Source organism: Urocitellus parryii, chromosome 7 (genome assembly GCF_045843805.1).
Source record: "Urocitellus parryii isolate mUroPar1 chromosome 7, mUroPar1.hap1, whole genome shotgun sequence".
Classification (NCBI taxonomy): domain Eukaryota; kingdom Metazoa; phylum Chordata; class Mammalia; order Rodentia; family Sciuridae; genus Urocitellus; species Urocitellus parryii.
Genome location: NC_135537.1, coordinates 52,721,020 through 52,735,445, shown reverse-complemented (window position 1 = coordinate 52,735,445; position 14,426 = coordinate 52,721,020). Strand labels below are relative to the sequence as shown.

Here is a 14,426-nt window from a genome sequence, read left to right as displayed (position 1 = left end):
CTCATTTGGAAGTAGTAGGTTGGAGAGTACCTTTGAGAGCTTTATTTGACCCCATTCCCTCTCTACTCTTCCTTACTGGCCACTGTAAAGGGAGCATCTCTGCTCTACCACACACTCCACACCATAATGTTCTAACTCACCACCAGCCCACAGCAATGGAGCCAAAGGACTATGGACTGAAACCATGAGTTAAAATAAATCTTTCTTCCTTTAAGTTGATTTTCTCAGGTATGTTGTCATAGCAATGGAAAACTGACTAACACAAGTCCCTATTATGCTCCCAATGGCATTTTTTGCAGAAGAAAATAATTCTGAAAGTCACAGGGATCTATTAGATAGTAGGAATAAGTTTAAAAGATCCATTGCACAAAATATTGACTATAGCTAATAATAATGTATTATAGTCTTACAAATTGCTAAGAGGGTAGATTTTAAGGCTTTTACTTAAAAAAAAAAAGATAGTATGGTAGGTAATACATATGTTAAAAAGCTGAATTTATTCACTTTACCATGTATACATATTTTAAAATAACATATTGAACATGATAAACATATATAATTTAGTAAATTTTTAAATTGAAGTAAAAAAATCTAAAGCAAATGTTATTAAAAATATACATATATATAATATATATAAAATATATATTATATGGAATTACAAAAGACACCAAATAGCCAAAAGAATCTCAACCAAAAAGAACAAAGCTAGAGATACCACACTTCCTGATTTCAAAATATATTACAAGGCTACAATAACTAAAACTATATGGCACTGATACAAACACAGACATATATACATCAATGGAACAAAAATAGAGCCCAGGGGCTGGGGTTGTGGCTCAGAGGTAAAGCACTTGCCTAGCATGCATGAGGCACTGGGTTTGATCCTCAACACCACATAAAAATAAGATAAAGGTATTGTGTCTACCTACAACTAAAAAATAAACCTTTAAAAAAAATAGAACCCAGAAGTAAATCCATGCATCCACAGTCAACTGATCTTTGACAAAACTTCCAAGTACACACAATGAAGAAAAGACAGTCTCTTTAATAAGTGGATATGAGAAAACTGGATATCCACATCCCAAAGAATGGAATTGATGGACCATTTTCTCACACCATCTACAAAAATCAACTCAAAGTAATTAAGGACTTAAATATAAGACCTGAAACCATTATAACTATTAAAAGAAAACGAAGGGAAAAGCTTCTTGCCATTGGATTGGGTGTTGACTGTTTTCTTAATATGACACCAAATGCACAGGCAAGAAAATCACTAATAGATAAGTGGGATGGATGACCTGAAACAGCAAAGGAAGCACCAGTATGTAAAACTACAGAAAAGGAGAAAATATTTGTGAAACATATCTGATAAGGGATTAATATCCAAAATATATAAGGAATTCACATACCTTAATGGCTGAAAAACAAATAATCCAATTTAAAATTTAAGTCAAAACACAATGTAAGATCACCTCATGCCTATTAGAATAGCTATTATTAAAAAAAGATAAACAAGTGCAGGTGAGGATATGAAGAAAAGGGAACCCTTGTACACTGTTGAAGGGAAGGTAAATTGGTATAACCAATATGGAAAAAAGTATAGTATAGTTCCTCAAAAAATTAAAAATAGGCCAGGCGTGGTGGCACATGCCTACAATCCCAGCAGCTCAAGAGGCTGAGTCAGGAGGATCTCCAGGTTTCAAGTTAAGCCTCATCAATTTAGCAAGGTCCTAGACAACTTAACCAGAACCTATCTCAAATAAAATATAAAGAGGATTGGGGATGTGGCCCAGTGGTTGAGCACTTCTGGGTTGAATCCCCAGTACAAAAAAAAAAAAAAAAAACAAGAAAAATAAAAAATAGGACTATTATATTATCCAGCAATTTCACTTTTGTTAGCTTTGCATTCCTGTGACCAAAATGTCTGACAAGAATAACTTAGAAGAGGAAATGTTTATTTTGACTCATAGCTTCAGAGGTTCACTCCATGGTCGACCCACTCTATTGCTCTGAGCCCAAGGTGAGCCAGAGCATCCTGGTGGAAGAGCAAGGCAGAGGAGCACTCCTCTGCTCATGGCAGACAGGAAGCAGAGAGGTAGCAAAAGGAATGGGCTACTGGGAAAATCAAACCTTTCAGGGTTCAATGCCATTGACCCACCTCCTCCACTCATATCCCACCTGCCTACTGTTACCACCCAGTTAATACATTCAAGCTAGGAGATAAACTGATTAGGTCACGGCTCTCATAATCCAATCATTTTTGGGGACACCTCATATCCAAACCATAACACCACTCCTGTGCATACATGCAAAGGAAATGAAATCAGTGTTGCAGAGGAATCTGCACACCCTTGTTTATTTCAGCATTATTCACATTAGCTAAGATGTGGAAACAACCCTAATGTGCATCAACAGATGAATGGGTTAGGAAAGTTTGACACCTATTTCTATCTATCTAAATATATATATATATGTATATATATATATATACATATATATATATATATATATGATATGTATACATCAGCCTTTAAAAAGTAGACAGTCCTGCCATCCCTGAACCAAGATTTAGAATTGTTCATTTTTGTCTCATGTCCTATAGGTTTTCATCTCTAAGATATGAGATGGGAGAGGGGTATTTGCTTTTGAAGGGAAAGATTCCTGTGATCACAGAGGTGAGAGGGTTGAACTTGCCCATCAAGAATTGCATACATATGGTAGTTTAGCATCTGCAGATTTATGCCTTTGAAATATCTGTACCTGCTAGGTGCAGTGGCCCATACCTGTAATCTCAGTAACTCAGGAGGCTGAAGCAGCAGAATTTCAGGTTGGAGGCCAGCCTCAGCAACTTAATGAGGTCCTAAGCAACTCAGTGGGACTCTGTCTCAAAAGAAGTCTAACGATGTAGCTCAGTGGTAAAGTGCTCCTGGGTTCAATCTCCAGTACCAAAATAATCATAGTCATAATCATAAATACCTATGTCCATGTATCCATCAATTGAGAAAGTCTTAGACCCTCTAGTAAAGCCCTTAACAATATCCAGCATGTGCCAATCTCTTCTTCATTGCCTCTGTCCCAAAGAGTTCATTTTCTACCCAAGGAATTTATTCTATTTCGGGGCTACTGTGATAACTAGAAAGTTTCACAGGAGACCCTTTAACAAGTTAAAATCAACCAACTGATTAATTGTGTTTGGATGATTTAAAAAAAAATCATGAAGTTTAAGATCTGCCATTAAATTCCAACTTACCTGTAAAAAATTTTTGAACAAGTGTCTTTATCTTGCAAAATCTGTTTCCTTACCTGTAAATGGAGATAATGTTGATAATGTTTAGATAACATGTGAAACTCACCCAGCCCAAAGCTTGGCATATTGCAAGCACTAAATAAAGAATTGTTGTCATTCAACAAGTTCCTGAGCCTTTTACCTGTCCCATCATCCAACTCATTTTACTGTCACTGTTCCAGGAGATGGTGAAACACTTAGTAAATTCCTTGCTGTAGTACAGATGTGTTACTGCAGCAGCCCCCTGATGGCCCAACAAGTAAGATTTTTCAAAAGAAATGAGGATTGTAAGACATGACTTATTGGGGCTGGGGATGTGGCTCAGGGGCTGGGGATGTGGCTCAAGCGGTAGCGCGCTGGCCTGGCTTGCGTGCGGCCCCGGTTCGATCCTCAGCACCACATACCAACAAAGATGTTGTGTCCGCCGAGAACTAAAAAATAAATATTAAAAAATTCTCTCTCTCTCTCTCTCTCTCTCTCTCTCTCCTCTCTCTCTCTCTTTAAAAAAAAAAAAGACATGACTTATTCTCTGTGAACTCTTATGATTAGCTGAGTTTTTCCATCACTTCTCTAAGTGCTTCAGATGATTAAGTCAATAATTTGTCTTAAAACTTTATTCCATAGAGGGATAGGGTGTATAGCTCAGTGGTAGAGTACTTGCCTTGCAGGAGTCTTGGGTTTAATCACCAGAACCAGAAAAAAATAAAAGATAAAAGATAGAAGAAGGAAAAAGGAAAACCTTTACCCCAGACAGATGTTCATTGACTTACAAGAGGGTCATATCCCAAAAAGTCCATAGTAAAATCTAAATATTGTACATATTTAATATACCTAGCCTATGAAATAACTTAGCCCAGTCCACTATAGAGTACTGTTAACCTTCATGACGGAATGGCTGTCTGGGAGCTGAGGCATCTGGAGACAGAATCATACCACGTGTCACTAGCCCAGGGTTGAGGGGGTGGGGAGATTTCAATTAAAAAATTGAAGTACAGTTTCTACTGGATGTGTATCACTTTCACACTATCTTAAAGTCAACCAATTATAAGTCAGGACCGTCTTAACAGTATTAACATTAAACTCACTGGTTTATAGATAGAAAAATCCATCTTCTCTTTTAAAAGATCCAGCCCTCCAGGATCTCTTCCAGGTTTCGCTATTCCTCCAAATCTCCAGCATTGGTATGGCAATCCCTTATACAAGCTCCTTCCATTTGCTATACTCCACTCACTCCAATCCCCCCCAAAATTAAACTAAAATGAGGCAAGAAAAAATGCTGGGACATGCTAACTGGAGAAAAGGTAGAGGTGAAGAAAAAGAAAGAAACATGTCTTCAGGCAGAATGCAGTCTTTAATGGAAAATATAAAAGAGGGGACAACGTCCCTATATCCCCAGTAGGCACACACAAAAAGGAAGTAGACTTGAAGTATGACGACTGGGTAGATTTCTAAAAGCAGAAAGGGAAATACTGAAGTGAAACATAAAACTATCTTCCCTGGTAGTTCTTAAAATGAAAGATTGGAGGTGGGATTGGAGAGACAGAGGCATATCATTTGCTCTTGTGTTTTAGAGGTACCAAAGGGATAGTCTGGATTCATCCATTCATCCATTCATTCATTCGTTCAATAAATATTTATTGAAGGCATTCAATATGTTAGGGACTTTCTTAAGTGATAGAATTGTAGAAGTGGATGAACCAAGAAAAAATAGACAGTAAACAAATAATCAATGAGGTGTGCTGTCAGGTGGTGATTCTAGATACTGGGGGAAAAACAAAAGAGCAAAGGAGGATTGTAAGATGGGGAGAGGTGAGAGTAGATGTCTGTTAGTAGTAGGACTGTGAGGAAGAACCTCAAGGAGAAGGTAAACTTTGCACAGCCCCAATTTGCAGATTATACACGCTGTTTTCTCTGGCTGTAACAGACTAGCTAGTTTACAAACAGTGGAAATTTATTTGGCTCACAGCCTTGAAAACCGGGAAGTCCAAGAGTATGGCTGCAGCATCTGATGAGGGCCTCTGTGCCTTCTCATAACATGGCAAATGAACACGAGCACTCACAAGAGAGTTAGTGCAACTTGTTCTTTTTATCAGAAACCCACCTGTGCAATGATTAACCTGCTCTTGCAATAACACACTAATCATTCATAAGGGCAAAGCTCTTGTGACCTACCAGCTCTTATAGCTTCCATCTCTGGATACCGTCACAATGGCAATGAAATTCCAACATGAATTTTGGAAGGAACAAGTCATAGCAAGATGGACTGGCAGAAAGGTGGAAGAAGAGCACTCTAGGCAGAGGGACCAGCCCACACCAAGGACCGAAGGTGAGAGTGCACTGGGAAATGGGCACGTTCCAGAAACAGCAAAAAACAAATGGACTAGAACAGTGAAGGAAGGTTGAGTACAGGAAATGAGGTCAAAGGGGATGGTTAAAAGTTCGAACATGTCATTCTTTAATTTTATGGTTCCATTCTGTATGTATAGAATATTGCTATATTCTTAATATTGCTATATTCACCAGAAACAAAACCATGCCCCAGAGGAGATTTTTTTTTTTAAATAAGAGTAGCTCCAGAAAATTTTTAGTAATCAACTCAGGGGTAGCAGCTAGTCTGTCTCTGACTGAAGTCTGATGTTTTCAAGTCTCTTTTGCTAAATCAAACCATAGACCACCTAATAACTGCCTAGGAATGATCAAGAGTTTTCAAATTTAGGCATAGCCTTTGAACTTGAGTCTATGTCAAAACCCAACATAAAGCACTTATTGGAAAATACTAGCATAACAATGAGAAATTTTACAACCACATACTAAAGAAGCTTGATATTATGTCCAATTAACACAAAATCTGGAAAACTTGCTATGTTCCCCAGATCCATCTCTCAAGGAAATCTATTTGCCTTAGACTTTTCTGGGACTCATGGGCTGGGAGAAGAGTTCTGTAGCCAATGCATGTCAATACCTAAAGACAGTTCAAACAGAAAGGCCTGGGTTTCTTTCTCCTTGGCTATTTTTCCTCCCCTCTCCCTGGCCCCACCCCAGTGCAGAACACTGAAGCATCTAAGAGAAAAGCCCTGCGGCTCATCAAGATCAAGGAGGGCATTATATTTCAAGTTAAAGTTCAAAACAGCTTGGGTTTTGCTGAGACTTCTTACTTCCTGAAATCAGATGGCGCCTTTAGTACTTCAGTGTGCTGAGTCACAAGCCAGCCAGCTACACACTTGATCTTTCATTTGAGGCCACCCAGCTGACAAGCCATCTTCCTCAGTGGCAAATGAATACAAGGACCATGTCGAGAGCACCTTCAGGAGCGATTCCTGTGGAGTGTTAAGACATAGAACAAATAGGATGCTTTTTGCTTCTTTCTGCTGGCTTTATTTACCTTGAGAATATTTAATCATTCAGAAGAAATTACAAAAAAAAAATTCTTACAAATAATCTTTAAATGATACCACCTACAGCTGCCTAATTACTGCATTGTTTATTTTATTTTAGGCTTGTATTTACCCATTGGAGAGTCCAAGGACATGTGCAACAAAAATATCGAGATTCTAGCCATAAGGGAGCCATTCATGTTAAAGTCCTAGAAGCTGATAAATGGTGGCTGCCCATCAGCCCAGACTTGCTGGTAAACAAATTTTGGTGAATTACCAACTGAGAAAGATTTGGCTAATTCCACACAAAAATCCAAAAATTGTAGATACTCTTAAAAACTTGAAAGATCTGGCAACAGAGGACCAAAATTCCCAGGTGGTCATCCGTCAGAATGGATGCTAGGAACATGGATTATCACTCACATCCACCTCACTGTATTCTTCTGCATTAATGCCTAACCCTGTGAGCATGCACCTGGGACCCCATCTAGCCCAACGCTTCTATTTGGCAGAGAGAAAAGCAGGATCCAGAGAATTTTAATGACTTGTCCAAAGTCACCCAATTAGATAGAGGCAGAGCTGGGGCCAGAATTCTGGCCCCCTTCCCGAGATGTCCCATTTCCTAGAGCTCCGATAGTGAAAGAAATTGGGCCACATTTGAAGCAATGTCTCAGATGATGCTGGCTCTGAAGTTATTTTAATTATAAATCATCACCAGAAACTAATGAAGGCATCAAAGCAGTGACACTGGTATAGACCAGACGGGTTTGGAAAACTAGGAGGTAGAACATTTCCTGAGGGATTTTAAATTTAAGTAATCTATATTTAAAATGTCATGATTTTTGTGAGTAACAGTGGGGCAATGAAAAGCTGAATAAAAATCACATCCTAATTCAGCTATACTGAATAAATTAAAAATGATATTTCTTGGACGCTTCAATTAGTGGCTGTTTTTTTGCAAGAATTCTGCTCTATATCCTTCATTTAGTTAATTCATGGTAATACATTCAATGAAAATAAGTAGGTACTTATTTAGGCCTTTTGAGAGCTTTTATGACCAATGATACTGTTTTTCTCATAAGGTAAAATACACGGACCATCCAAAAAATTGATTTTCATAGGTAGTTGCATTATAAACATAAAAAAATTACAAAAAGTATGCTGGAACTGGTACTGAAGACCCTGATGTTATTTTTTTTTTCTTACTACATCAATTCAAAATAGAAATGGGAATTTTTTTTCTTTTTTTTTTTTTTTTTGAAACTGGAGATCAAACCCTGGACTTCATGTATGCAAAACAAGAGCTTTGCCACTGACCTATACAACCCAGCCCCAGAAATGGGAATTTTCTTAATTAATTTTTCTACATATTACTGGTTTATGGCCCTAATTCTCTCCTGCTTTCCAGGAAGACTAGCTCTACCTGCACCATTCTCAGAAATCTGTCACCTTGAAAAGGTTTAACAAGAAGCCAGAATATGTCTTTGGAAAAGTATGTAATCTCAAAATGACCTCTTGTACCTCTGCCCCAAAGAAAAATGTACTACCCAGATCATGATATAGTACTACCCATGACTGGTGACATGATGAGTTGGACATGCTACCTGTTTTATGGTTCCACACTCTTTTCAACAGAGTCCACAAACTACATTAGCAGCCATCTAAATCTAGGTAATGACAGGAGTCTAAGAAGTCGGAGCACAGTGCTGCTCCGTAATGCAGTGTTGCCATTAGAAATTGCAGTTGCTAAAATTAAACTGACACTTGGCAGAAATTATCATAACATGTTCCATTGCAGCCTTATGACTGACAAGAGTGGCACAGGCTGCACTGGGAATGGAGCTGTGTGCCTCAGAAGAGGGACCAAGAATATCCAAGGCCACGCAGCGATAGCTTGAGTGGGACAGCATTTGAAATCGAACTGTCCTCCTCCTATCCCTTCCCAGAAACACACAAGTCCTTGCTCAAGTTCAAAGTACAAATTTCCTCTTTACCTTCTGTCTTTGTTTTCTCTTCACAGAAGGGAGGAGGAGCTCAGTGGTTGGGCAAAGAAAAGGAAAGCTCTATTTTGTCACCTGCCAGAATGGGTTTTCTCCCTCTCCTCTCCCATCACTCTCAGGATCAAGGCAAATTCCTGAGACAACACTCCTTAACTGGCAAGTCTACTTTTAAAGCAATAGGAAAGCATCCCTTTCCCCCAGTGCCCACATTACTGCCTCTGTTCTGGCCATGTTTTGTTCTAACCTAAAGCATATGCCAGCTTCCTCAGGCACCGTCCAGGAACTCAATGCAACTAAAGGGTTAAACAAATTCCTTGGAAACTAGAGGAGGGAAGACTCCTGGAGCTGTGCAGGTGCAGAATTACAGCCTGCCACTGCTCATCACGCCAGACTCCTGAGTCTTTGCACTGGGTCTTAGATACAGCAATGTTTGGACTTGCTTGTTTTAACATTTTTAAATACATGATTTTTTTTTCCTATTCTCTCAGCAGACATCCAAGCCCACAGTGTTTTCAGCAAATATTTGTCAAATGGTCAACAAAGTTTTAAAATATTTTATCAGAGTCCTTTCCCTCCTCTGCAATTTCCAGTCTGATTTAAGCTTTCCTAGTCCACAGATGATCAGTTTAGGGCAAGAAGATCTTATTTAATAGCTAAAGGGTTATGTTCCCTTGTTGGGGGCTGGGGGGCACTCCAAAGCTCTACATTGTAAGGAAGTCACGTTATTCAAAACTTGAATTTGCAGTTTAGAATTCCAAGAGTAATGAAATTGGTAAATATATGAAAATCGATTGGAAGGAAAAAAATGAAAGAATTTTGTCTTTTCTTAGCCTATAGAGGGAAAGGCCAAGGAATGTAAGACATACACAGCAGAATACTTTGTTCTTTGTTTTTTATTTAGTCACAACACATCAGTACAACAGAGGTCAAACCCAGTTCAGTGGAGGTTGTTGAAACTACACCTGCTAAAGGAATAAACCTGTAAAATGATACATTTATAGCCCAAATCAGATTAAATAAACCAAAGAGAAGAAGGCAGCAAAGCCCCTTTAAATATCTCAACAACCACATTTCCATGCACCAAAAGGAAAACACAACATAAAAAAAAATTTTTTTTTCAGTTCAAAAAAATACAGCAGCTCCAGGAAAATTAGGTCATACATTTAGCAGGTTCCACTGTACTATTCAATTGACCACTTGCACACGTGATCACTTATCCAGGTTAACACTTAAGAATTTGAGATCTGTGGGATTAAAAATTAATTGCATTGCTTGGGGCTGGTAAATGCAGGCATATTCTATGCAATTGTCTTCTGTTTCCTCTCCAACACTCCCAATGGGGCCCTAACCCACCAGTGGCTGTCTCCTAGGCCTGAATTGCCAGAAGGGCAAGTTCTAGCAGACAATGGCACTTGGTTCAGTGGATTCAGGGTCACTGATAGTATGTACATCCAACTGACTGCTGAGGAGGCAGAGAATTAACTAGTCTTCTTTCTTGGATAAAGCTAATCATCTGATTTGTCACCGCTTTGTTTGGAAATATAAAATTCAATATAGTTCCCCCTACACACAAAGAATATTATTCATACACCTTAATCTCTCAAAATATTAACAAACAGAATCATGTTAACATTGAGCATAGTGGTTTGAAAAATTAATTCTAAAATCAGACTGCAACTATACAAGGAGAAAAACAGACCAAAAACACTAAAGTTTATGATTCCTAAAACTCTGAGGCAAAATGGAATCATTCTTAGATAGGTTTACAAAGTAAATTAGACACAGTAAAAACCTATCACAAAGAATAGGTTTGTACTATCTCAATTAAATGTTTTAAACAAAAATTAACAACTAGTTTTTTTAAACTGCCAATATATGACATGATAAAAAAATTAAAAAGAGTAAACCAACAAACCTTTAGTCTTTAAAAAAATTTATCTGAAAGTGTACCTTTTTCCTTTTTACTTTTACTGACGACTTTAAGGTGATGTTGGCAACAGTCCAGCTCAGCTGGGATTTTAAGTTTTCCCCTCCCTCTTTTTTTTTTTTTTTAAATAACATCAGTTTTTTAAAAAGCTCCGATCTCCGTCCCCCAAGGTCTATAGGGCTTGCCAAGGTTTGCCGCCTGCGTGGGTGCCGAAGGGCTCAGTGCATTGGGAGAGAGTAAATGGAAGGAGCCAAAGGAGAAGGGGAAGGCAGACAGCGAGGCTACTGAGGACAGCAGAGGCGGTGAGAGTTTGGAGGCAGAGGTGACCACGGGAAGAACCGGTCCAAGGCCGCCAGTAGGGGGCGCTCGCAAAGCAGGAGCCTCCGGATGTGCCGAGGCCAACCTGCCCTGGTGGTGTGGTTCCGTGGGCGATGCAGCGGTGCCAGCGCTGCCGTGGCTGTTCTGGGGCAGCAACAGCGGGTGCGCGATGTGTGGATGATGTCCGAAGGCGCTCCCCCAGGGAATGTGTCCAAGACCCGCGTGGGCGCCACTCGCAGCTTCCCGCTGGGAGGCGTAGTTGTTGAGATGTGAGACCAATCGAAAGCGAAGCGGGTCGGAGGCATCTAGTCCTTCAATGATGCTCAGGTAACGGGCAACTTCCGCCAGGCATTCCCGAAACCCCAAACTCCGATAGTCCATAGCTAGGGCATGTGCGTCAAAATAACCTGAGAAAAGAACAAAAGAAAAAAACTCAGGGTTTTGCTCATTACCCGCCTTTCTTCCTCCCCAAAGGCAGTCTTTTCTGGCAAATACCTAGTCTTGAAAACAGAACAGTCACGGGGGTTCTCCTGCAAACCCAAATACTCTGGAGCGGACCAAAAATCTTTGCATTAATCAACATGAGTAGAATGTATTTGCTAATGCAAGTTCAAAGTCCAATTAGGAGCTGCTGAGCACAAATTGGAATTATACCCTACCAGCAGATGAAACTATGCTCATTCCTTTAATGTTTTCCCTCAACAACAACAAAAAATACATCAAGGACAGAGAAACCACAGAGCAGTGAAATTCATTAGACACACAGATGTAAGTTATCATCGTGGAGCTTTTAGGCACTTGGTCCTCAGTAAAGCATTTTCCAGGCTGGAGACAGAGGAGACCGACCCACAGACCTTGGTCTCCCACCTTCTGTTAGGTTTTTCTCTACTAAACCACAACAGGTTTCTGTCCTGGATGTGATGTGTCAGCTCCTTAATAATAATAATAATAATAATAATAATAATAATAATAATCCTATGTAAGAAATTAAGAATATATGTACATGTGTGTGCATGCTATTTCTCAAAATTGCAATGGACAAATGTGGCAGATATCTGAATCAGGGCTGTCAAAACTTTAGAGGATCTCAGAGACTTTTTTTTTTTTTTTTTTTTTTTGGATAGGCACTTTCCAAAAGATGCACTAGCATAATTTGCAAAGGGCTGGGGTAATATATTTAATGGAAAAAATCAGATGTTCAATTAAAGTCATACTAACAGGCAAGCGCACATGCCACACATCCTTCTCTGCCCACCCCCAGAGAAAAAGCAGGCAGGAACTGCACCAATCCTGGACTATGCCTACTGTTCCCTGTACCCTGACGAGATAGAGGTCTCCAGGACTAATAAGAAGTACCTTTCCCTCCTGCCGTGTGCAGCATTTTCAGGTGATCCACGGTCATCTGTAAGATCTCAGCTTTTTCTAGCTTAGCAGATCCCTAAAGAAGAGAATGACAAAAGACTGATTTGGCACGAGTGCCTTTGGTGGAAAACATATAACACACACGCACACACATATACATATTATATAATATCACATATTATATAATATATATGTTACTCTTTCTCTGTAAATCAACAAGTGTGGACTAAAGCAAAATTGTCTTCACAAAATCCGTTGGAAAATCTGTATGAATTCATCGAGACATAAGCAACACGACTATTTTCCAAGACATGAATAAGGTTCAGATTTATGGGGGAAGGAGTCAGAAGGCGCAGATAGCTATACTGATAACTCTACCTACTTTCTCCATTACCTGCTTCTCAAAAGCACTGGGTACCAGCCTCCTTAGCTCAGACAAACTGTTATTGATCCGGTCTCGTCGGCGCTTCTCAATGATCTGTGGGAAGCAGGCAAAACAAAGAAGGACATTTCCATGATGACTGCAAATTTCAAAGAGAAGAAATGTGATTCTTTCTGTTAATTAATAATAAAATTTAAAAAGAGGAGCAATCGTTCAAAATAAAATTTAAAACTCACGCCTCTCCGTCTTTTCCTGGCCAAGATCTGGGAAGATGTAGTTGGGGACATGGAACCTAGAGCCGAACTCAAGTTTCTGAAAGGAAAGGGGGTTGCGGGGGAGAACAGTCGTTAAGCGAGTGGAGATGATCTAAGGGTAGCCCCAAAGCCCTTCTTGCACTCAAGACTATTTTGGCAAATTGGACTTGAAGGTGACTCGAGGGTCTCTCGCCACCGGCAGTGGCCAGCCTGCGACGCACACAGGTCGGCTCAGAGCAGCAGCTCCTGAACCCTCGCCCGCTGTCACCGCTGCCAGTCAGTCGGGTCTCTCCTCCCTCTCTGGCCCCGCTCAACCGTCTCCAAATTACCCATTCTCGTCCGCACTCTCCTTCTCCACCTCTATGGTCTCGTCCAGCTCGCTATCCGAGGAGCTGTACTCGGGGTGAGCTCGCTTCATGCTGGCTGCGCTGGGGCTTCAGGGGAGGGTCGACGCAGTGGGCAGGGAGGAGTTAACAACCGCGGCGCCTCTCAGCGCTCGGCTGCTAGCGTTCAGCACACACTGATCCCGCTCACGCTCTGCCTCCGGTTAAAACTCAACCATCCCTTTCCCACGCTGAGCCCCTTCCCAGGGCCCTAGGGAGGGCGGGGGCGTAGGGAAGACGGTGAGGGGGCGGAGGGGCGGGGCCGAGGCTCCCGGGCAACCGCCTCCCTGCAGCCAATCCAGCTCCTTACTCCGCTGAGTGGCAGATGCTCAGGGGAGGGGCGGGGGCGAGACTGAGGGCGAGGGCGGACAGCGCCTCCGCCCCCGCGCCCGCCCCTGCCCGGCGGCGGTGCGTCGGCTCCACGGGGGCTCTGCCCGGCCTCCACTTGTGGGGAAGGAGGAGGTGCAGGCGACGGTGGGCCGGCGGCGAGGAGGCGCGGGAGGCCGGGTCGGGACACCAGCCCGCCGGCAGCCGCGGCCCCGCCCCGCCCCGCGCGCCCCGATTGGCCTGGCCGTGCGCCAGGGCCGCGCCTGCAGCGCCGCCGGTGAGCCGCACGCGCCGCGGGCCGTGGGAAAGTGCCGGCGCCCCGGCCGCCAGCCAATCCGGGCGGCTGGCGACGGCGACGGCGGCCGCGCTGGCGGCGGCGGCGGCGGCGCTGGGCGTCCGCATGAATGGAGAAGAATGGCCAGGCGGGGGAGCGAGGCTGCGCTAGGGCGCACCGCCCGGACTGAGCGGCCGCGGGCTGGGCTCCCCGTGTGAACCTGTAATCGGAGCCTGGGCGCCGGCCGGCCCCGGAAGCCACCGCCCTGAGCCGCCGTAAATCTCGGCTACGTAGCCGCCAGTGCTCCGCGGCTGCAGGCGCGCGCTCTTGGCAGGGCCCGGCTGGGTGCACCTGGCGGGGCCTCTCGCTGGTCGCTCCGTGGAACCAGCAGGAAACCCAGAGAGGTGTCTCTTGTGCTCCGGGCACGTCCTTTGTGGCTACCAGCCCAGAGGCTAGTCACATGGAGGAGCAGGACGTGGTTTGGGGGATGTTCTTCCGTTTCTGGGGACTGAGCCCGCCAGTGTAGCGAGACGCTT

General features: G+C 42.4%; 1 protein-coding gene across 2 annotated transcripts; it reads right to left on the bottom strand.

The window, feature by feature from the left end:
* Nucleotides 1-9,557: 9,557 nt before the first annotated feature.
* Nucleotides 9,558-13,699, bottom strand: Hey1 (hes related family bHLH transcription factor with YRPW motif 1). 2 transcript variants are annotated; one of them, XM_026383161.2, is made up of 5 exons: nucleotides 13,236-13,699; nucleotides 12,889-12,964; nucleotides 12,653-12,748; nucleotides 12,265-12,346; nucleotides 9,558-11,315 (listed from the first exon to the last, which is right to left on the bottom strand). In XM_026383161.2, exons 1-5 carry the CDS (start codon nucleotides 13,322-13,324, stop codon nucleotides 10,732-10,734), a joined length of 927 nt encoding a protein of 308 aa, XP_026238946.1. In that variant the 5' UTR covers nucleotides 13,325-13,699; the 3' UTR covers nucleotides 9,558-10,731. The 2 variants fall into 2 exon arrangements, with proteins under 2 accessions (XP_026238946.1, XP_026238953.1); XM_026383168.2 differs by having other exon boundaries at nucleotides 12,665-12,748.
* Between the last annotated feature and the right edge of the window lie 727 nt (nucleotides 13,700-14,426).